At 43.0% G+C, this 23,977-nt stretch overlaps 1 protein-coding gene across 4 annotated transcripts in view; it reads left to right on the forward strand.

The window, feature by feature from the left end:
• Nucleotides 1–1,315: 1,315 nt before the first annotated feature.
• The window catches only part of pde3a (phosphodiesterase 3A, cGMP-inhibited), a 64,720-nt gene continuing 42,058 nt past the window's right edge, over nt 1,316–23,977 (forward strand). For 3 of the 4 annotated variants that reach the window (XM_068312187.1, XM_068312188.1, XM_068312189.1), the window contains exons 1-2: nt 1,316–2,089; nt 2,180–3,141. In XM_068312187.1, coding sequence (XP_068168288.1) covers nt 2,227–3,141 — 915 coding nt within the window. In that variant the 5' untranslated portion in view covers nt 1,316–2,089; nt 2,180–2,226. Of the gene's footprint in view, nt 2,090–2,179; nt 3,142–23,977 lie in introns of those variants that run through there. The other variant, XM_068312191.1, reaches the window with a different exon arrangement.

Genomic DNA, 23,977 nt, shown 5'->3' on the forward strand with positions numbered 1-23,977 from the left:
CCCCGTTGTTTATTTGCCTATAGCACGATCTGCATCGTTTTATAGATCAACACTACACAGACACAGTATTTCTTGCTTTCTACAATGTCATTAAGTGAATTGCACAAGCCTATATGAGTAAAATGAATGCTTGTAGATTTTTTTTGTCTCATGAACATCCCTCACTCCTTGGAATTTCTCTAAACTTCTGTTTGTAAAGGAGGAATGTTTCTGTTCCTTCCTCAGATGAAATAACCCAGCCGGATGAACCAACCAGCTTTTCCAAAGCAAAGTTACTCGTGGGTTGTGATAAGATGAAAAAACAGATGTCACAAAAATTTGCTCACACTTGGAGCCACCAGCTGTCTCTTTAGCATTGAGAGGGTTGTCTGGCACTGAGTGAGCATGTGCTGAGAGGTAATGGACAGGATCTGGCCTCCTCCTGCTCCTATCACTCCCTGTTAGTGCTTCTTCTCCTCCCATGCTTCCCTCTAATCTCAGTTGAAAAGGGGATACACAGGACTCGTGTCTACACCAATGGAGAGAAAGAGTCGCATTGAGTTGTCTCGATCGGGCGAATGAAAACTGTAAGAAGATTGATCGGGGGGGTGGGCAAGAAAATATAACGAGCAAAAATAAACCCCAGAAGGTTTTCATGTTGCTTCTGTGAAAACAAGTCTGTGACATGACATATCACTGTCTACGAGAACACCCTTTCTTCATTTAGATGCTGTGAGAAGACCAGATGTTAAAAGGCTTCAGGGTTAATAACGGTACAAAACAGTGTGTGTATGTGTGTGTGTGTTGTGTGTGTGTGTGTGTGAGAGAGAGAGAAAGAGAAGATGAAGACCCACAAGATGCAGCGTGTGTACATTAGTGTCTTCGCGTGTGCATCAACAAACGTGATTGAGATTGCATGTGTTCGCATGGCTGTGAACGTCTATTTATGCCAGAGGGTGCGACCCCATGAGAGCACGACACACACATCTGAGGGAACACACATGCGCCTCCTGAACTGTGAACACGACTACTTACGCACACGGAAAAGATCTGCATGATGAAACATTGATAGACAGCAGTGACGCAACACATCATCAGTGACACTTAAAGTATGATGAATATTTCATTGACCTGGTGGAGAGGGGGACATTAGGAGTCAAGCTGGAGGGCAACCTCAAGACTATTTTCACAGCAAAACAGTTTGCATGCAGAGCCTCCATGTCTTCTCCACTCGTCAGCATCTTGACACTTCATCCCGGTTAAAAATTAATCATTGCCAAACTCGTTTAAAGCCCTAAGGTGAGACTGGTAACATCAAGAAGTACTGCTGAAAATAAAGCCATTTGGATAAAATATGTCCTATAATGTCTTCTCCTAAATGTACAGTCCAATATTTTGTTAGAGTGGCTCAACAAGAAAATACAGGTCACCTCCATATACACAGAAAAAGTGTTCTGCTATACTTTAAAAAAAAAAAATCGAGGCAAAAACATATAAAATCAGATCTAGTCAACGCCTGCTGGGCTGGCTGAGGAAAGATTTGGGGGTTTCACTGATGTTGCCATATCTTGTTCCCTGTGTGGAGTCGGAAATCAGGAGTGTGAATGAGCTGACACTCAAGGCTGGTTGGAGAGAAAACACCGGATTTGCCCCGCGGAACGCCGAGGGGCCTCGGAGATTCACTCAAACTGCTTAAATTCCTCCGCAGCGTTTATCCTCGAAAGCAACGGACGAGCCTCTACAATTTCATGAGAAACTGGGACGCAGAGAACGGGACGCAGAGCGTTGCGTTTCATCGTTGAACCTTCAAGGAATGCTGGACTGATGTTTTGGAAAGACTGCTGCTGCTGCTGCTGCTGCACGGACCGTTCCGTAAAGCCACGACGCGAAGGAAAGGACAACAAGAAGTCTAAACAGAGTGCGCTCTCCAAAGGAGGATAAGGCAGGACGCGCGCAAACAGAGCCCCAGATCTGTGTAACATCTGAGTTATTCTGTCACTCAGACTCCTTTCATGCTGTTGTGGGCAGTGGTTTCTCAACCCGCACCTGGACAAACAAAGAGAATGTGTTCAATAGCAGCGCAGCTCTATGCGTAAATGGAGACCCACCGGTGCGTATTCGCTGTGCTCTTTCCAACATGCGTGCAGTGTATTATGCTTATTTCGTCACTAACTCGTGTCCTGTCCCGTCACCACGATAGAATCGATGCATTATAGACTTCCTCATACTTCATATCTGCCATGAGTGATGGTGATGTCTGCAGAATCTGACAGTACCGGTGCGCAAAGCAGCGCTCATGAAAAAAGCTTCGGCGCACCGGATCGGAATGGTTATGTGAAAACATGTGTCGTCCCACTGTGCCGTGACCAAGATTACGAGTCGAGGGTGAGGCTAATGTTCACAAAATTATGGAGTTCACAGAGAATCCTTGGTGCGCTGTGTGCGGGGTCGCTTTCGGTTTTTCTCGCTCTGTTGGTCAAATGTGCGGACTGGAAAGCTGAGGCCAGCAGCGGTGCTGACAACAGACTCTCGCATTCATCGTCTCCCCTTCACTTCGTTTCAGGCGGCGCGACGGAGCTGTTGGAAACTTGCTGGAGTGTGGTTTCGCCATTGTTCACCCTCCTATGTGCCTTCTTTTGGGTCAGTGTCTACTTGATCCGCTGCGGGGTTCTGGTCCAGACCGCCCTCTCCCTCCTAACATTGTGCCACCTGGGCGAAGCAGCGGCGTGGTCTCTCCTGGACGGGACAGATGAGCAGCTGTTTTCTTTCACGACAGCAGTCGTGGTCGTGCTTTTCTGCGTGGCCACCGGTGCACTCATGGTAGCACGTCTGAATCAGGGCATATCGGTCATTCTTTTCATCAGCCTAGTCAGGACTATCTCACTCTTTTCTCTGCACAAAGTACGGGCCACTTGGAGACCGTACGTAGCGTACCTGGTTGGAGTGCTGGGCATCCTGCTGGCGAGGTATGCTGACAAGCTCCTTCCCAACCAAGGGAGACACAAGGAGGGCTGTACCCCCGTGACTGGAGTCAGGGAAGAGATCCCTGTATTTAAAAGGCGCAGGAGGTCCAGTTCTGTGATAGCCTCAGACATGGCGCACAGTCAGTCCAACAGTAAGTCACATCGCCGGACCTCTCTGCCATGCATCCAGAGGGACCAGGTAAGAAGTTTGTGTCCCATTTCTGAAACGTTTATTATTATTATTATAATTATTATATTATTATTATTATTACTGCTTTTATTATTTGTTGTAAACCTGTGGTTAAAACAAATAATATTTTTCTACTTTATCTCAAGTTGCATTGTTCTACACGATAATAAATCAGTGCAATTTTTTTTAAAAGTAAGAATGTTATGTTATCGTCACATAAAATCAAGAATTTAGGCAAAATTCTCCAAATTTACATCTTAAAAAAATACGACTATCAGAATTATGCAGACGCTGACAATATAGTTGCAAGTGGCAAATCTGGCGTTTTGTAGTGAAAGGGATGCTATTTTAGAAAGTGCTTTTAAGTGCGGATGAGAGTGGGATGTTGACGACACAGCGTCAGTGTTTCATCTGATCTCTAATCATTTATGTCAAACACTTTTCCCAAGATGAACTCGGTGCCACCGTTTCAGAACTGACAAATGCATGTTCATCATTCTGCCTCAGCGATTTCCACTTGCTCCTCATCATTGATCAGGGCTCGCTGTCCTTAATTCCTAGGAATGTGGCAGCTCTGGGTTAAAGCCTCCTCTGATACTGATATGTATTGTAAGACTCTATTCAAGTAGACTCATTTCAGCTCCTCGTCTCTCCTTATGGAAAATCAATGAACACGCTGGACGTGTGAATAGGAAACAGACTTTAGGAGTGATCAAAGCTCTCGTTGTGACCTGTGAATGTGGTTGGGTTGGAAGATGAGAGGCTGCACTGTCGGCCCGGCCACTTGAAAGATGCCCTCAACTCTGAGGGCTTGTTATCGTTCTAGCATGCTTGTTTGTTTTTCATTTCGGTCTCTCACTCTCTCTTACACACACACACACACACACACACACACACACACACACACACACACACACACATGTCTGCACGCACACAAATAAGACATGAAAAGACTCAGTCACTATTTGTGTGACATGCAGTCATTGATTGACTGTAACGTGATGATGAGCTGGAAAATAGTTTACACTGACTTTACAGCTGTCACAAACATGTGAGCAGAAGTTCGATTATTTCACATTGTCTTCTGAGAACCGATGCTGCAAGTAATATAAAAACAAATGCACCTGTGAAGCATGAACTTTTATTTAAGTATAAAAACATAGACATGTAATTTATTTTCTGTGTGTATGCATGATGTTGTTACACTGAATTATCCAGATACACATATCCTCTGTATTGATCTCATGAAAACAAGGAAAATATGCATCAGTAAGACAAAAGAAAAAAAAGACAAAGATCCCTTCACATAACAGTGTTCTGATTATGGGAAGAATGAAAAAAGGCATAAGACAACTAAATGGGAATGAATTAACTTCTTTTGGTTGAAAGAATCTCCTATTTCAAAGAAAACCAACTGCATGAAACACCATAAGGTCTGCAATCAGACTTCATCACTTTAAGAGATTTAAGATGTAGTTAGAGAACAATAAAACACACCCAAAATCATGACATTAGTTGTAAACAGCTCTCATTGATGCAGCTGCAGCAATTAACACATTTTGTCCAGTAATTCTTTTTTTTGTCTCACAGCAATGTCTCGATAAAAGAAGTAAACAACCAGACAGAGTACACAATAACATGCAAATATACAGTCTTAACCATTTCTGAACCCATCTGCTGAGGGTTTCTGTTGTGCGACCCTACTGTTAGACATAAAGACAGTAGTGCTCCTACTGTGTATAAAGTGGGTGGAAGTAAAGAACATAATAGTTTCACTCTCATTCCTGGTGGCAGTGCTAAGCAGATGACTCGTTGTGGTCGGCCTGTAATTGAGACACACATGGTGTACATATGTTGCCTTAACCGTGTCTTGTCTGTGTGGTCTGCAATGTGTAAACAATCCCATGGTGACCTACGCCAGTCATCACCTTGCTCACACAGGACTCCGGCCTCCCTAAGGGAGTTCAGATGCACATTTAGGGGCCACAGTGCAACCACCACATGGTGACAGAAGCAGCAGAGATGCCAAGGAGCATTAAGTTTCTAACTAACTCTGACTCTGGAGGAGATAATCTGGCAAAACTGCATATGGCAGCAACATGGTTTTAATTTACTAAGTACTGCTTCTCAGTTAGTTGACCCGAGGAGGTCGAGTGATGTTTTAACAGCGCTGCCCTTTTGGTTTGTTCGTTAGAGTTATAGTGTTTTAAAGAAGCACTAAGAGCAGCATGACAAGGACTAGAATCTGTGCTTTGTTGACATGAAGATGTTTGCATTAGTGCTGTGCCTCGTAAGTGTTTAAAGAATAACGCAAGGTTGAATAAAGGATTACAGCTGATACTTAACTTTGTTTTTCTCAGAAAGCTTCTCCCACAGACCTCAGAGTTTGGTGTCAAGGCCCTTCAGATTGGTTGTCACTTTGTAAAACTGTTTATTCAGAAAATAAATAGAGCAAAGAGGAATCCCTCTGACTCCTCTTCCTCACAAGCCTTGAGGTTGCTGTGTTGCCCTCTGCCACCCTGCTAAATCCTCACTCCGAGGCAATGCTTCAGTTGTGATTTAATAAAGCGCCACTGCGCATTCGTTTTAATCATACATTGGCTGCCGGCGTATCATCCCACTAAGGTGCTTTTCACAATGGAAGGGGGGGGGGTCATCCTTTCTATCATCAGTGGAATAAGAGTCAATATCAGCTGATCTGACAGTTCTTTTTCCTGGGTTAATACAAAATGACAGGTCCGCTCTCTCTATTTCAACTGGGGATATTGAACTGGAGGAAGAGGTGTGGACTTGTGGTGTGGATTGCTTTTCACAGCGTTTAAGGAAATTTGAGTCCAAGGCTATCCTGCTGCAGACATCAGCACTGACAGAGAATTTTCTCTCCTCTCAAGCAGAAGAAAAGCTGTCTGGCATCTTCCCAACACTCATCAACTCTCTCATAAACTAAACCGAAGTGAGCTGCAGATTTTTCACAGACTTGGATTAGCTGGGGAAGAAGAGTATAGATTAGCAAAAAACTCCTCTGCTCATTATACGGTCCTGTCTATGAGGTGTTCAAAACCACGCCCCTTTCTACCAGAAGCTCCGCCCCTCCTCATTGCACTCTGCTGACACCAACACAAATATTATCCCAACCAGAGGAGGACGTTCTTTCTTAACTTAAATGATAAAGATATTTTTTAAATCTATAGTAATGGCTTCCTGTGGAATGAGATCCAAACATAATTAGCATTACCTGCTGTAAATGTTTCCTGCTAATCTATTTCTGCTGCTCTGTCCATAATTGAATTGTGTTTTGGATGGGGTGGGGGGGTGTTTTTGATCTCCTGTAGGCCAGTGATTTACCACTGGGCCGCTGTGCTCTCTCATCCCAAACAGCTTGTTTGTATTCTAAACACTTAGCCTCATGGGATATGATGTTTTTGGGGGGTTTTTTTTGGAAAGGACTGGCCTCTGGATTAGCGAGGCTCTCATTGAAGGCTCTCCCTTCATTTGGACACACAACCCCATGATGATGGGGTTGTGTGTCCCCATGATGATGGGGTTGTGTGTGTGTGTTGCTTTTGGATGATCCACTTTCACTTCACACTTTCAGTCCCGTTTGTAGCTGCACTATGCATGTGTGCGAAGACAAGGGATGAAGCAAATGGGGTAATAACAAAAGTAGGTCAATTGAGGGTTTTTGTTTGAGGCCAGGCAAAACAGCAGGATTACCCCCCCCCCCACATCCCAACCGAATGGTGGAAGGTCTTGACTGATGCAGTGAAGTAACTTGAAGTGTGTTTGTGGTCCGTTTTTCATACCTTTATCTCTGCGATGCTGAATACCCACCATTAAACCGGAGCTTTGTTCCGTGCAACACAAACAAGAACTTCTTAGAAGCATTTTTTTTTTAAGGATCAGTTTGGATTCCCATGGTAGTCCCATGGTATTTTGAATCCATAATGAGGAAAACTAGATGTTGAACTCACTTTGCTCTACTATTATTATTATTATTATTATTATTGTTATTATGATAGTTGTTCATGGGAAACAATATTTTACCAGGAGGGGCTTTCTTTTGGATGTAACCAAAATTCAATACCTGATTGCATCAGCGCAGCTTCAGTTATGACATATTTAAACCGACCAGACCTTTAATAGCACTTAGATCCACATCACACTTGTGTGGTACATCTAATGTGGATGTCAGCACAGAATTTGTACTCAGTTTTTAAAAAAAAAAAAATGGATCTACATGCCAATCTTTCAGAGGTAAATGAACTTCAGACATCACCAAATCATCAAATCAACTAGTGTATTGAAGTAGCATATTAATCACATCATGACGTCAATGAAGATGATGCCTCTCTTAAAGTGTGCAGCCGTTGGCAGGCGTGCTAATATTAGCCATGGCTGCTGCAGGGAGCATGTTTTCATGCTGTCACACAGGGCTGACACCTTGGCTTTTTAGATGCTTCATATTTTATCTTTGACCAGGTGTTTCTTCAGATGCATTAGCTGCTCATCAACGCTGAAGTGAGCACGACTAGTGCCAGGCTTTGGAGAGGCTCCACAAAACGCTCTTAAGTTCGGCAGTTGAAGCCGAGTTTAGGTTTGAAAAGTCAAGTCATGTTTTAAAGGGTTCATGTAGTCTCTCTCTCTCTCTCTCTGATATTTGGCACCAGTGGCTTAAATGCGAATCAATGCTCAGTAGCACCTACGTAATTTGGTTGGTACCCTCAAAAGTACCAAGTTTGGTAACGACCCAACTGTTTCCCCAGGCTGAACTCTTTTTTATTGGTGTTGCCATTTTCATAGAACTCAAACATTAACTGCATGAGAACAGTGTTATTATTACAGATAGAGAAGATGGCCAAAACTGCAAAGTTTTAATAAAGCAGAATTATCCTTTAAACTCTACATTACATGGCTCACCCATCTGTGTCCAATTCTTTCATTACCTTCATTTACAGCAACAAGACGAGCTCATATCCTGGTTCTTGCCCCGCATCTCTGGTCACCTGAGCCAAGCAAACCAAAGGTCCAGGACTAAGCTCTGCACCCCTCTTCCCTCCGCCTCTGGCTCCCCGTTGATTGCCATGGAAATTATGGAAAGACGTCTGTGTGAGCATGTGTGTTCATGTAAGCGAGTGTGTGTGTGTGTGTGTGTGTGTGTGTGTCTGTGTGTGTGTGTGTGTGTGTGTGTGTGTGTGTGTGTTCTTGCCAGCAGCTTGATGGCTGCCAGCTGCTGCAGGCTGAGAGGTTGAATCCACTCAGAGAAACAGGGAGGGCCTCAAACCACAGACACAACGCAATGCAACTGGAACTGCTAGACAGGCACAGGCCTCCAACCCTGACACGCACACACACATACATTTAACACCTCAAGATCCGAATAACTGACTCGCATTAGAGTAAAATAGCTGAATCCGAAGCCGGTCTGGGATAACTTTTTTTTTGTGTGTGTGTCTGTTTTCAAGGGTATATTAGGCGTTTTAACTTCTTCTTCTGTTTTTGATGCAATTATGTCACTCAAGTTTTCTGTGTTCAGTGATGAAGGTGAACAGAATGTTCCTGGCTCAAAAGTGTGTAAGCGTACTTCACGGGTGTGTGCACGCTTGTGTATGAGTATGATTTTTTTTTGTGAGGGACACAGAAAGTGAATGTGTGAGTTTATGAAAAAGTAGAGGAACTTATGTGTACATGTGTATGAATGAGGTTTAGTTCTGTTACTATACTAATTGTGTGAGTTCTACAAACATTGTATTTTACATATATTACGTGCTATGAACAGTTCTGATTCAACAATTATTACCTCAGTCAGGAGAGACAAACGTAAATAACTTTTCATCACAATAAATTATATATATAGTAATTGGGTCACATTGGTTGTGGTTGTAAGCTACACAACCAATGTGGTGGCGGTGGCCGATGACTATGCTGAGAGGGACAAATCCGATAAAACAATGGAGTTGGTAAAACTACAAAAACTAGCTGTTGATGGGAATGTAGCGTGTAAACAAGGAGTGGAGGAACAGAGAGAATAATACTTAAAGACAACAACAGCAGGAGCTAATAATGAGGGTGTGTCTCTGATGTTGGGTGGATGTGGCCCAGCTGGTGTGAATAGTTCCTATCTCAAATGACAGCCCCAAACAGCGACAGCAGGAAATTAAGATCGAGCATTCAGAACTATGACGGAGACGGTTGCTAGGATCCAAGTAGAGACAAATTCAAAAAAAAATAAGACAAGAATCAACTTTATAAAAGTCTGAAAACTGACAGGAACAGACACCGACATAAAGACATGCCTATACATAATGGCTCTTGACATCATAGGACAACAGCATCCTTGCTACTGCCTGTTTCAAACAAAGATTGCGGTTGTCGTAATTTTTTCCATGTGTACATTTTCAAAGCCTTTTCCCCGGATGTTCTTGAATGTGCATCATAAACATTAAAGCCAGGAATGAGTAGAATCAAGGGAGGCATTATGCAATTCATTTTTTAGGATGCTGTGAGTTTATCCAAATAACTGTAAAGTAGGTGATTTCATCGCAAAGCCGTGGATCCCAATAGATACGCTCTGTGACCTGATTAACAAGAGAATAACAAAGTCAACCCTTGAATTAAGAGACAGAAAACAATATTTAGTGACTGTTGCTCGTAGGGCATCGCGTAATTCTTGGTTTGGGCTATTTTCCTTGGTGTTTATACTATTTTAGATGTAGAGTTTTATTACATATTTATTTCAGTATCTGCGAACATGGATTTATATTAAAGTCTAAACAGAAGCCGTGATATTTCTGTGATACATGACTGTTGTTGTGAAAAACACAATTAAAATCAGATTATATTATACTGCTCCAATCTCGATTCCAAGTTTTACGTGTGAAACAAGAACTCGTCCTGCTCTGTAAAGGATGGGCAGGTTAATAGGTGCCAGCATGTATCCGGTACAGCATCACTTTGGGGAACCGAACGCAACACGTTGGGCATTCATCCCCATTTATCCTCCTGAAGGGCCTTTTCAATCACCCGAGGAACCCACCTTTAAGACAGTGATCCCTTACATGAGGGGACATTCCTGCGCTTGCCCCGGCGCTAAATGAACTGGAATGTGCAGGTTGAGCAGACCCTGAAGGACAGGCCTGTGGGCCCATTCACCCCCCTCCCCCCCGCCTTCACGGGCCTGTTCTCCCACACACCCTGACCTGAGCCAACACCACCATCCCAGGCTGTCACCAGGTGTGCAGCTGGCTTCAGCCGAATGAATAGACACTCTCACATCGCCCCGGGAAGTGTGTACTCAATTGTGTGTGTGCATGTTGAGGGAGTGAGGGAGAAGCCTAGAAGGGGGGAGAGTAGTCCCCGACATAAATAGCCGTAGTCAGTAGAATGTGTGAAAAACAAATGGAAGGAACAACTGTTAATTTTCATTCTCAGACTGGGTGCCCATGCACATGTGGAACAGCGGTGTCCCAAAAATTGCATCCCGTGGCCTGTGATGGTTTTTTGGGGGGTTCATTGAGGAAGTGTTGATAATCCCTTTGGTCCAGTCTGGCCATTGTGTCTCCGCTAAGAAACAGACCAGACTACAGTTTCTGCTGCTGCTGCCACGATTCATTTAACAAGCAGGAACATTCTGAACCCCTCTGACTGGGCCTGTCCAATAAATCCAAACATGGTTAGCTATTAATTGTATATATTTCAGGAGCATGACAAGGTAATCCGCTGGCTGGCTCCAATTTGACAAGCCATTGCTTGTGTTTTATTTGATTCAAATGGTTCATGCAGCATACATTTTTCTCTAAACACTACAACTTCTCAATTTGACCACAGAGCCATTTTAAATTGTGTCCAAAATACCACTGGTAGAAAAATAGTGATCAGATCCGTTACTTAAATGTAGCAATTCAACATTAAAAAAAAATCTAAATTATAAGTTAGATAAAAGCTTTATCTGCAATTTGTACTTCTCAAAAATGATAGTATTTGTTATACAATAGAAAGTTTTAATAAATTATTAGTTGCTGCATAATTACTTCTTATGTTCATTTTCAACATTTATGCTGAATATAAAATGGAATTTTTGGCAATCCTAAGCAAACTTCTTATGCTATATGACAAACTGAATGGTACTTAATTTTGCCAGTAACTGATCCCATGTTTTGTTTAAAATCTTCAGAGTAACTGCCATCAATCGGCTGTCCGTTAACATGAAAACGAAGAGCACAATATGTCCCCCTGTCAGCAGACATCATGTCTGTCTAACTTGTCGGCGTGTTACCAGGAAATCCATGTCCATCCAGCCTGCTGCCTCGCTGGCTCGCCACAAGGTTGTCTGTCCCAGCAGCCAACAAGGCTTCTGCTGTTCCCTGCTCAATGCTATGTTTTACTCTCTAAATACATTAGAGAAAAAAATGTGTCTGTACATCTGTCAGTCAGGTTATTTTACCCCTTGCAGGGGCGAGAGTCTTAGGGTTTGGGTTAATGTCTGGTTTCATGCAGTCACATTCAGTTTAATCAGCGCAATGTATAGCTGTCATGCTTCACTGAACTGGCATGATTTCCATGATGGATAGGGAGTCTGTGTGATTTATAATTTTGGGGACACATCGTATACGAACAAACATCAGAGCCGGAATGCAGGTGGTGATCCTCAGTTTGACAGAGTGCAGCCACTTTGTTCACATATTTGACAGCAGCTCTGCAAATAGAAACCCCCGATGATCATTTGTATTGAGTAAAAATGCCAATAAATGGTAAAAATAACAAGACATACTAGCAATTGTATAATCTGCTTCATTTGAAGGTCTCTGCTGGCTTTTTTCAGACCAGATGAGACACGGGAAGAATCTGTGGCTTGTCCTCAGTTTGTCTTTCCCAAAATTCTGCTCATACCCTGGGATTTGTGCCCATGAGGTGTATGATGAATCGTTGACCCTTCTACTATGTCCTTTCTATACGCTGTTGCTCCCTGGTAACACACACACACACACACACACACACAGTCCAGGCTACGTGAGGTCTCATTGATTTGTCGCTGCTATGCCCTGCATTGCCTGGAGACACAAAACGATGTCAGGTCTGACGTGTTCTTTTGTAGGTGACATCCATTTATACTCAGCCACAATTGATGCCATCAAGCAGCGGGTTCCTCTGTGCGGATGTGTGTCTAGTCGGACAAGTCCGGTCTGGTTCAGGAGGTGTACGCTGACCCTGTCCAGGATGACCAGATAATTGCTCTATGGAGCACGAGCGCTGATCCAGGGGCTGCGGATCAGGTTTATGTGTTACAGAACCAGGATGGGTGAAAAGACATGTTGTGACAACACCTGAGCTCGGTTTCTAAGACTTGTTTCACATCACTTCATGTGAATCTCTGTCCATACGGATAGCACATAGCTGCACGCTCTGCACAAAGAGAGGGTGAAAACTGAAAATGGGTCTCACAATGATGTGATTGAGGTTTGAATAGATGTAGATGTTTATTTTAATGGTTATGAGCCATGGGCTGTTTCAGATTTCTCTCTCCACAATGTTTTCCATTAGCTGCTGTTCCATTCATGCTTTTGCTGATCCGTGCCTTGTCTCCTGCAGGACTGGGCGTCTTAAGTCTCTTAATCTCTACACCTACAGCAGCAGGCATCTTACCTTTGGTTTAAGTTTTTGTTTCTCTCTGACCTGTCCTCCTCATCAACTGTGGAAATAGTTTTAGTGTCAGGATTTCAGGCTCAATACAGTTTAAGCAGATCCTGGATGATCCTGAACAATCCGTCTGAGACATTTTTGTAGATTTAGTGTTTTATATAGTGTGGTTGGGTGCCTCTGTTTGTATTTGTTTATTTGACTGCTTGCTTCATGACTTAATGCGGGAATGTGTGTTGTCCCCTTATCATCGATATCCAATCATTTGCCTCCAAACCGGCCGTCGTTAGCAATACTCCTTCACGGTTAAGATTTAAGAATTTAAGTTTGGCATCTGATTCATCAAGGTTTTGGAGAAAGTGATTTCATTATAAGGACGAGGAATGGCATGTGGTGGTTTTGGCAAACCTCCACAAACTGGAGACGCAGAAGGAGTTTTGACGTCACCGGGAAACGTGACCCACTTCTCAAGAGGCGAGGAGCCTTCGGCTGGTTGAGCAGATGTTGCACAGATGAGCCAGCATGCATACACACACACACACACACACACACACACACACACACACACACACACACACACACACACACACACACACACACACACACACACACACACACACCTATCGTGTACACACACTTTCTACTCTGCCTTTATTTTTCCGTTAAGATACTCACAGAAAGAGAATCAATGGTTCAGAAACTTACGGGTCTCATTTGGGTTTGTGGGTGTGCACGAGCGTGTACTGATGTGGTTGTAAGATGTAGTTCTTGTGAGTGAGGTGCAACGCAATAAAAGGGTTGTGTTAGTGGGTCAGTCAGGTCATGTGTGATGAGGTTTTTTTTTAACTAAATAGGTATGAGACAGAGCAGAACCTGATGCAGGTTCTACAGCATGCCTTCCAGGCATATGACTAAGGTGGACGTAGGGAAAACAAAATGATATCAGGCGCAAGAGAACCACTACTCCAGCTCTCTGCTGGCTCCATCTTGCTTATCAGCCGGGGGCAATCTCCTCCTTTTCCTCTTTGCCTCTTTTGCTCTGGTGCTTTCAGACATTACATAAAGCCTTTCTTTCAGGTCTGTCAGTTTGTTAGACATGTTACAGTGCAATAGGCTCTCTTCATCTCTCTGTAGCTTTCATTGAAACTGTAAAGGTGCCCATTGCAGTGCTTGTTCCAAGAGAATGGGTTAGATTGCACAGCCTCAGGCTGATTTCCACTGGAACACAGCATAATGCATACCAAAGCTTTCTGTTCCTATTGGTACGTTTCTATTTCTTTTATTTAAGGTGAGTGTAGTCAATTATTTATATACCAAGGAGCAATAATGTTTGTGAATGGTGTCACTTTTAATTACTGACGCCCAACTTTGTGGTTCCCTGCAGTTCCCCTCTGCACAGCGCTTTAGCATCCTTCACCTCACGCCGGTTTTACAGCCCAGTACTACTGTTTTCATTCAGTTTTTTTTTATTTATTTTTTTATGTGCAGCTGTTTTTAGCAGGAAAGCCTTTGACACACACTGTGTGCTACCTGTGCAGATAGTTTGAGATGTGCTGGTGAATACAGCAAAGCATTTAGAAACTGAAGAGGCAAATATTTCCCCCCAGAGTTAATCTGGACTAGCAAAGCTAAAAGATAAGTGAACAGCGATCAGTTCTGATTCTAAATGGAAAATCAGTAAAAATTCTTGTTTCTGGGACAAAATCAGAATCAGAATCAGAATCAGCTTTATTGGCCATCGTTTGTAAAAAGCAGACGAGGAATTTGTTTCCGGCAGGTGGTGTCTCAAACTGTTCATTCATAAGTTAACTATTCTAAATACTTAAATATTATAAATAACTATACTAAATACAAAATGTAGGAAGCAAAAAGCAGTAGGTGGGGGGGGGGGGACGTCGATGATGACAGCGCCTTGTGACTGGAGTTTGTGTCAGGTGGAGAAATTTGTGTATTTCTCCGGTAGCTTCTGGTTCCAACAGTAGTGTTAAAATCACTTTAACTAAAGGAAATGCAAATGCAGTTATTTCAAAATAAACTAAAACAGTGAACAGGTATTAAATGGTCAAAACATCAGCTGAATCAGGACAAAGCTTATTTTTTTGTTCTTGTCAGCCTGCTGGTTTTCATCTGCGACCGTGTGCGTTTGAACTTCGTACCCTGTGGGAAATGATAATGGTTGATCTAATTTGATAGACACATCACAATTTGCGGTGCAACCTATCCTCAACATAATCTCTGCTAATGAGGAAAAAAACTCAGTTGATCAGATCAAGTCATGGATACAGTATGGTAACAGTGCCTGCAGCAGGTCCTTGTTGCAGAAAAGAGCAGGAAGAAAAGTCCCATATGAAACCTGAGTGTTCTTTTGACCTCTATGTGTACATCACAGGTTCACATTTCCCAACACTCATTTTCACTTTATCTTGAAACCTTTGCGGGGATCATCTGGGAGGTTTTTGATAGATGTTTTTGGATTTCAACTTTGTTGCATGTAAGTTTTTTTTTTTTAATGTTCCAAATGGATTTCAGATCATTTATCCGTTGGAGAGATTGTCTTTACAGCACTACCTGCCAAGTCAGACCTGGCAGTCACATCCCAAATTCTGAGAAAAATCAACTAAATATTTCAAATCTATGGTAAAAGGAAACATTAATACATTTTGATCACCATTATAGTTTTGTCTATGTGTTGTTTAAATGTTGATGTTGTCTAGTTTATAATCTGTAGCTTAATTTTGCAGCCATCTTTTGTAATTTTTTTCCCCCCCTTGGGCAGTCAGAGGATAAATGGTTTCATGCAGATGTTTGCTCACACCCTTTTTTTCCCCTGCGTGTTCAGAATTCATACAAAATCCAGAAAGCAAAATGGTGACTCCTCCGACAAGCGGCTCCCCCTCGCTGTCTATGATGAGCTCATTATTTCTGAAATGTCAGTGGTAATGAAGATTGGTCACCTTCAAGAGGCAACTCAATTTACTGTGACTGAGGTCTTTACGTTTCTCGTCACGCCCAGCTCCTCGTTGTTGTATACACTGTTGCTGAGGGACGGCGAGCTGAGAACAAACCCGACGGGATCATGCTTACAGCCTAAAGACTCCCCCTGCTTTATTTCACGTGCACTGGAAGTCTTGCTCGATTGCAGGAATGCACTCGGATCTGACGGATACGTGCAAACAGATGAAGCTGGTGAAACGCGCTTATGAAACGCACCTGTGTGGACGAGGGGGCTGCTGGGAGCCTGTCGTTTCTCCATGGATGTAATAAGCACTCATTCATTTCCATGTTGGCAGAATGTTAAGATTTATTCAGGGGCCGGAGATGAAAAGGTCAGCGGGCTTGTTTTGAGTGAGTGTAAGATTTCCATCATCACGCTGCATGGTCTACAAAGTCCAGTCCAAACTACACAAACAATGTCTCTGAAGCCCTCGACTGCCTCCATTCTGCCATTAAGTCAATGTCTACCCTCACCCTCGCCTTCTCTCCCTCACAGCTGACCTGCTGTTAGTTCACGTACTTCCCTTTTTACTTATCCTCAACAATGTCCACACAATATCCTAACCCCCCCCCCCCCCGTGTGTTTCCCTTTCATCCTTCATGGCATCTTCCTCTTTTTTGCTCCCTCCCCTTCTTCTCACCGGGCATCATTGTTTCCATACAGTGATGAAACACATTCAGAGAAATGTGAGGAACGTTAGAGTCTGGTTGCATGGAGGAAGACAGACAGACAGACAGACAGACAGACACACACACACACACACACACACACACACACACACACGCACGCACGCACACTCAGGCACAAACACAAGAGGGATTGTTCCAGGAAAAGGGCATCTGTGCAGCCCATTAGACAGAGATTCAGCGGACCCTGTGCGGGCCTTTTACATGTGGTGGTCAGCTGCTGGAAAGGAACTGGAACAAGGGGTCACATCTGAGCGAAAACATTACGTGAGATGATGCATACTGGACACACACACACACACACACACACACACACACACACACACACACACACTCGTGCACACGTGAAAGCTCTGCAGTGCCCTTTACTGCTGCTCCGGTAGCATTGCACTGGCCAAGTCGTTCATATCCACAGGGCCAGGCTCCAGGTCGGAGCAGACAGCTTCCCTGTATGCTGCACATAAAAGCTCACTCTCACACATTTGGAGCATCAACAATTCAAATACTTTTCCCCCTCCTCGGTCACTCCCTGACTCATAAACCTCGAAAATTTTGACATTTGTTTAAAGGAGCTCTGGGGATCATAAGTTAAAGGAGGAGGGAGAGAGTGGATTCTGAAATCAGTAGCAATAGTTACGATTGCAGGGAAAGTCCACCCCACTGTAATGATGCTGAAACGTCTGTCTGGAGCACACAGGTCGACGTCCTTGACTTTAGAGAGAGAAGAGGAGCAGGAGTAGAGGAGTGGGTGAGTGAGGGAGTGTTTTGCAATGCTTTCTGGAAGGTAAAGAAAGGAGGAGGTAGCAGTGATTCATTAGTGTGTTTGTGTTGCTTGGCCTGAGTTGACTGGACCTCATATGGACCCCGTCCAGACCAGGTCAGGATGCTTCCCAAGGGGGCAACTGGGCCAACTGTTCCAGCACATCTGTGACAAATGAGGGTGATGCTTCTATTGACACAATTCACAGTGGTTAAAATAAAATGTTCAATAGAAGTGTTGCTCTTTTTTGTGTGTGCTTTTGTTTCGTTGTTATTGACTCGCTCTCAAACCCCCACATTAATATTTTTATTGTATTTCACAAGAAACACAAGAAACAAAATCAGACTTAGATCTTAAATTTGCTCATTACTTAAAAGTCAGAATTAAAAAATTTTTATATCAAAGTTAAACTTAGATTCAAAAGAATTAAAAGAGTAAAAAAAATGTTTTTGAGTGTTTGCAATAAAAAAAAGTTGATCTAAAATACTGTTAGCAATGTCACAGCATAAAAAATCAGCAAGTCTTTACAAACAAAAAAATTTAATAATAATAATAATAATAATAATAATAAGACAGTTATCCGTGTTGATTTCTTTATTATTGGAGCAGATGTTATGATGTTTTTCTCCACTGATTAATCAGAATTTAATGATGTAATACTACCAACATCAGCGTAGGACAGGCCAATAATATATACAATTTTAACACTTTGTGTATTATTATGGAGGAGAGAATTAGAAAAAGGATTTTTACCTTAAATAATTTTACTGCCAAGAAATCAGTATAAATTGCGTATTTAAAATATTAAATATTCAACATATTTATGGTTTTGCAGCAGCAGTAAATCACCCTCGTAAAACACCCTAGTAAACTTCTTTCTGATCTAGAAAAACTCCCATTTTTCAAAGTCATTGTCTGGTGATGGCATGACAGCGAAGTTGAAAAGAATGCCTTCCTTCTGGGTGGTATGCTGTCAGTCACGACGATGTTACGAGAGGCAAGGCCTTCTGGGAAGATCCTGCTCATAATGTTTGAATATGTGTTCTGTCAGAGCACCTGGTCAGCGCTTCAGGCACCGGATGTGGCTGCACATGCAGCATGAATATGAGACTCATTAAATTCATTGGCCTGGCAGGTGGGCTGCAGCTTGTTTCAGGACATACACACATGCACATGGCACACATACGCGCACTCTGGGATGCATGACTCCATACATGTGCGTCCACTAATAGAAGAACAAATAAGACATGTTCACACACTTAACCCGGATAGACAGGAAGGGAGGGGGAGATACTAGGCTTGGACGCCTCTAATTTGATCCAAACAGATATGGTATCGCTGTAACCAGATTAGTTATGGTGTGGAGTATAGTATATCAAGTTCTGGCCCTAGCTCAGTCACATTTATGGCAGGGAAGTGACATGGAGAGCTTGTCCCAAATGTAATAAACATGCTTGCGTCATGCACATTCAGGACAGTTGAAAATGCAGTTTCTGCAGAAGAAGATGCTGGATGACGATCATGCATGCAACTTCATGTGTGAATATAGACAGATATCTGGAGCTGAAACATAGAGCACTAAAAGTAAGTTGCATTTTATAATTATTGTACATTCTTTTCTTTTTTTTAATCCTGTATGGGAATATATATATATATATCTGTTTATCTGGACCTTAAAGCTGAGTTAAATTTCACAAATACTTAGTTAGAATTTCAAAAAATATTCTGAAATTTGTGCATGCTATAGTAAGCGTACATTTGCCTCCCAAACACGAAATCAGACCACACGGGGAAGGGTTTTGGTTCAAACATGTAAATACGAAACTGGAACGACCCAAGCCAGCCTCAGCCTTTCGCGTCCTGGTCTCTCTCACCATCTGTCAGGACACACCTAATGCTTGTTGTGGTGGGAATGCGCACGGCCACGGTAATGGAGTCTGGGTCACATGTTTGTCTCGGCATACTCCTCTCTGATAGGCCCATGGTTCTTAATTACCAGAGTGACTGTTTATCCACACTGTTTGCCTGGATCCTTATCAGCCCTAACAGTGTTTTAACTCCCAGTGGAGAATGTGTGGGAGATATTGAAAGGAAGTAAGCATGTGTGTGTGTGTGTGCGTGTGTGTGTGTGTGTCTGTCTGTCTGTTTTGTGTGGCACAATAGCGTTCGTGCCAGCATGCATGTTTGATGGTTGTCAGACGTAGGTCAGAGCGTGTGGAATGCAGAGCATGCGGCGATATCATGGTTGTGGTTGTGCCGATGAGGTAGTGTTTGTGGTCGTCGTTGTTGGGATGTAAGTCACAGCAGTGTTGTGCAGTCACTGACAGAAGTCTTGTGTTGTGGTTTCAGCACTGGGCACTGAGTGTTCCAGCTTCTGCTTCATTCCTCAGCACCAAGGTTATCAAGCAAACACTGAAAAACGCATGTTTTGCATTCCGACTCAGGAGCCCTTGTAAAATTCTAGGGTTTTTGTGAATCTGAATTGTAAAAATGTTCAAGCAGCATCTCATCTGTCTGTCCTGTACGTAACACGTCGGCACGGGAATGAATTAGAACTTTATGTGTGCACGCAAGTGTGTTTCCATATGCTTTTTGTTTGTGTGTCTAGCGTCTGTGAGTGTACGTACATATGCAAGCATGTGTGCAACATGAGCTCTGGCCATCTCCCCGTGTGAGTAATGGTCCTTGTTTTATTGGCCCGCTCCTCAACAGACTCTCTGAGTAATCACATAATGCCTGTTCTGACGTCAGAGCTGTTTCCATGGTAACATACTGCTCTCCACTCTGGGGAGGCGCGTTTTTTTTTTTCTTTCCCCCCACATCTCATCCTATGTGTGCTCAAAGCTCCGGCTCAGGATGGACACATTACTCCACAAGCTAAAATCACCTCCTCCTTATCTAAAGTTTCATGATGTGCTCTTAGGATTACAGCCTGCATTTTGCTCTCCTTTACCCTCCACTTCTTTTTCTTTTTCATTTCATTCCCCCTCTGTTTCTTGCGCTAAGCCCTTTCCCTATTTTAGTCATCCTCTGCCTCCTCTTGCCTCCCAGCTCTGTCTCTTTCATGATTGGCCCCCATTTTACTCTCTGTCCTTTCTCTTCCCTTTTCTTTTCTTCTCTTCCAAACTCTGTCATGCCCGACAAACCACCTCTCCTATTTCCACGCCAGATGTATTCATTCTTCTCCCTGCCTTTCATGCACGGTTGAATTCCAATGAACGACCGACCCCTCACTTTTCTACAGGCTCTTCCTTTTTTTTTTTTTTTTACAGTTTTGCTTTTTCCTTTCTCTTTCCTCACGCTGGTGAGAGGACAGGCTTGAATGAGAAGGAAACATATCGCTCGTGCGTCCATCCTGACGTAACTCCAGCCATTCCGCAAGGTGTCAAAAGACAATGAAGTATGTTCAGGTTTACTTTATGATTGGAAAAAAGTAGTGTCGTGCTTTTTAGTGTAACACTCCAGCAATCAGTGTGTATGAACAATTCACATTTTCTTAGCTGTCCAGCCTGAATCATTGCTGCACAGACGAACTTTTTTCAACCCTTGCTATCAAAATGTCAATAATCAGGCTGGTCTGTAGCCAGCAGTGGGTCTGTCTGTCTGGCTAAATGCTTACAAAGCCATGAATGGTGCTGTGTTACATCTGCTATCATGGCTCATAGACGCCAGGACTGAGAGCATTGCACTGCCCAATTGCAACATTTCCTCCCCTATGGTAAATGTTGTATTTCTGACAATGGGGGGGGTTACTGCTGTCTGCCAGACCAGCAGCGATCTACCTCCGAACTGCCACCTCCCTGTGCTGTGGACCCTCTGATCCATCACTCTTTCAGTAAGAAATGTGATTGGTGCACGTGGAACGGACTCCGAATTGGTCGAACCCATTGGCCCAACACACAGACGCACACACACACACAAAAAAAACCCTTTGCTACACTTTCATGATTGCTATATTATTACAGCTAACACATTATTAAGGAACTTAAGTATAACTCATTTAATATAGAATTTATAAAGACACGTCAAACTCACCACAGCTCTTTAAGTGTTGCAGAAGGACTGTCTCCATCGCTTGTTATCTGGATGAAGTCCCTGGCAGTCTCCAAAGCATCTACTATTGCCTAAAAATCCCTGTGTGTGGGCACATATCAAACTATTTAGCCTTTTTTTTTGGTTTACAGTTGACCTCGGATGTGTTTTTAAATGCTGGAGGCAGGAGAAAGACGTTTCACCACTGACAGATGATATAGGGATGGTGTGAAACAGTTTTAACAGCTTGGGCATTTTTGGCATTGAGCATTTATCACAGGATTTGGATTCCTTGTTAGAGCTACTGATGACAATGTGAGGCTTCAGAAGTCTGAATTGCATCTGGCAACATATCAAACTGAAAGTCAAAAATCCCTCTCCTAGAGTTACATGAAGGGAGACAGGAAGTTGACCTTCCTCTTTTCAGCTGCAGATAAAAACCAAGGCCAAGTGCTCCATGCCTGCCATCACATGTAGGTCTGTGAACCTTAGTCCCATTTTGCAATCAAGTAGATCCAGAACTCAGAAGTCTAGTTTTCTGAAAAGATCCACTGGGCTAAGTCATGTTTTTGTAGGTTTTCCAGCATCCACTTTTTGCAGGGCGTTTCCACTGCCTGTACAACACAGGAGCATCTGTAAGTCTTTTGACTCCTTCACCAATTTCCCTTGTAAAAGTCATCAAAGACAAGATCTGACCTTTCTTGTTGAATAAAACTTTGAGAAACAACCACGACTTTCTGTGCATCCTGTAATGATATGTTTACAGTCTGCAGGGTCATTGACAGCTGTCCGCTGGGGGAAAAACACATCAGCACGAGGCTCAGGCCAAAGAATGTACTGCCAAAAAAATCCCCAAGCTTTCCTACTGACATCAGTGTGTGATTCTTCATTGATTTGTATTATCAGAGAGGATAAGTGCGCATTAATTGTCCAGGATAGATCTCACTGCTCCTGTACATGGAGTCTGTCTTGTAGAACAAAGAGTTCAAAGGTCATTATTGCCTGGAGCCTTTCCATATTTGCAACTTTGAAACTTATGGATGTGTTTGTGTGACTGCTTCACAACATGCACCATCTCTCGCACAAACAAGCCCAACACATTTGTGATTTGGTTTCTTGCAAACACAAATTGAGACAAACTGCAAAGCAACAGACACAGCAGCAGGACTGCACTGTTGAAAGCTAGCTGTAAGTCCAGTCAAATGACCCGACACGTCTGGGAAATGAAATCCTCATTAGGCACATAGCTTGCAGCTTTTTACATGCATTTCATAATGAAGTTAAAGTTAGAACGTGCTCAGACTGTAACTTCTCTTAAATTTGAAGGGTTGGCTTTGGTGCCTATGAGTTCTTGGGTTATTGCATCCTTTATATTTGTAGACTTTATTGCTTTCTGAGGATGAGTGGAGACAAAAAGCAGGAGTGGACGAGATATGTTACAGAATCCTCCGGACAATGGATTCGGGACCGACAATGAGATTGAAGTCATGGGTGACTGGGCGATGCGTTTTTGGTTGGGGACCAGACTCCAATCATAGATTTTCTTGCTAATCAACAGGCCTCAAACACAGGTGTCCTTCTGCATTTTCCAATCAATTTGATTGGAGTGAAAAGCAGACAGCCTGACACAGATGGTGTGTGTGCGTGTGTGTGTGAATCAGGCCTAGGTTTCTGGTTGACTTGCTCCTGACTCAATTCTGAAGCCCTGGGACAAATTGAACTGTACCCATTAGTGTGTTGTTGCATGTGACCGGAGTTTTGACTTCACCCGCCTGGAGCACTATCGAACTCTATCCAAATGAACCACAACTGAGGACATTATTGCCCGACGTACGGCCAATTTTGCCAACAAAGTTGTCCTGGTTACCCACAAGGGTGTGGCACTGCCAGCTGAGCAAAGCCATCAATACCAATCAAGAATGAGGACAAGAATGATTGTCAGCCAGGCAGAGTAACAGTCAGAACTGAGTGGAAAGAGGAAGAATCATATTCAAAGAAAGCATTCGAGCGCTGTGGGTAATACAGTTATTTGCCCTTGTGGCCAGGAGTTGAATTCAATAGACGGGCAACGTGTTTATAGTCATCTGTCCAACATGAGGTTGCAGTGAAGGGATTTTTAGCTTAGCTTGGCACACAGACTGGAAACGGGAAAATGCTAACCTGCTTGCGTCTGCTATATGTCGTATGTGAAAACCATACAAAAATCATCCTGTAGCCTCATATTAAACAGACAGATGTGAGGGTAGTAGGGATTTTCTAAGTTTTAAGGAAAGTAAATATAATCCTATAAAATACTGGAATGAACCCTAACAGATCATCCTCCTTTGAATCTGACAGCCATTATTTAACCTTCTATTTCCCACCTGACTGTATTATTGTTGCTGTGATTACTTCTGTAATGTTGTAGTCTTTGACTGCTCTGGCTGTAGACGTAGGCTGCGGGAGGTCCATCTGCAATCTCCTCCTCACTTCTTGTTCTCAGGGTTTTCTAGTAGGACACTGGCAGAAACAGGAAGATGTGTGAGTTCTCTGTTCACACACAGCCCTCCTCTTTATCACCGCTGGCTGCCTGCGCCGCTCATTCTGGCGTGGCTGTAATTATCAGGTTATGTGGGACGAACTAATTTGTTCTGGAGTCTGTTTTCCCTTTTATTAATGCACACATACAGATAATAAACATGCAGATTTTTCAGATGGAAAAAATTACCATTTTGTTAGTTTTTATAGTTTTTAACACAA

This window comes from Antennarius striatus, chromosome 4 (assembly GCF_040054535.1).
Source record: "Antennarius striatus isolate MH-2024 chromosome 4, ASM4005453v1, whole genome shotgun sequence".
Taxonomy (NCBI): domain Eukaryota; kingdom Metazoa; phylum Chordata; class Actinopteri; order Lophiiformes; family Antennariidae; genus Antennarius; species Antennarius striatus.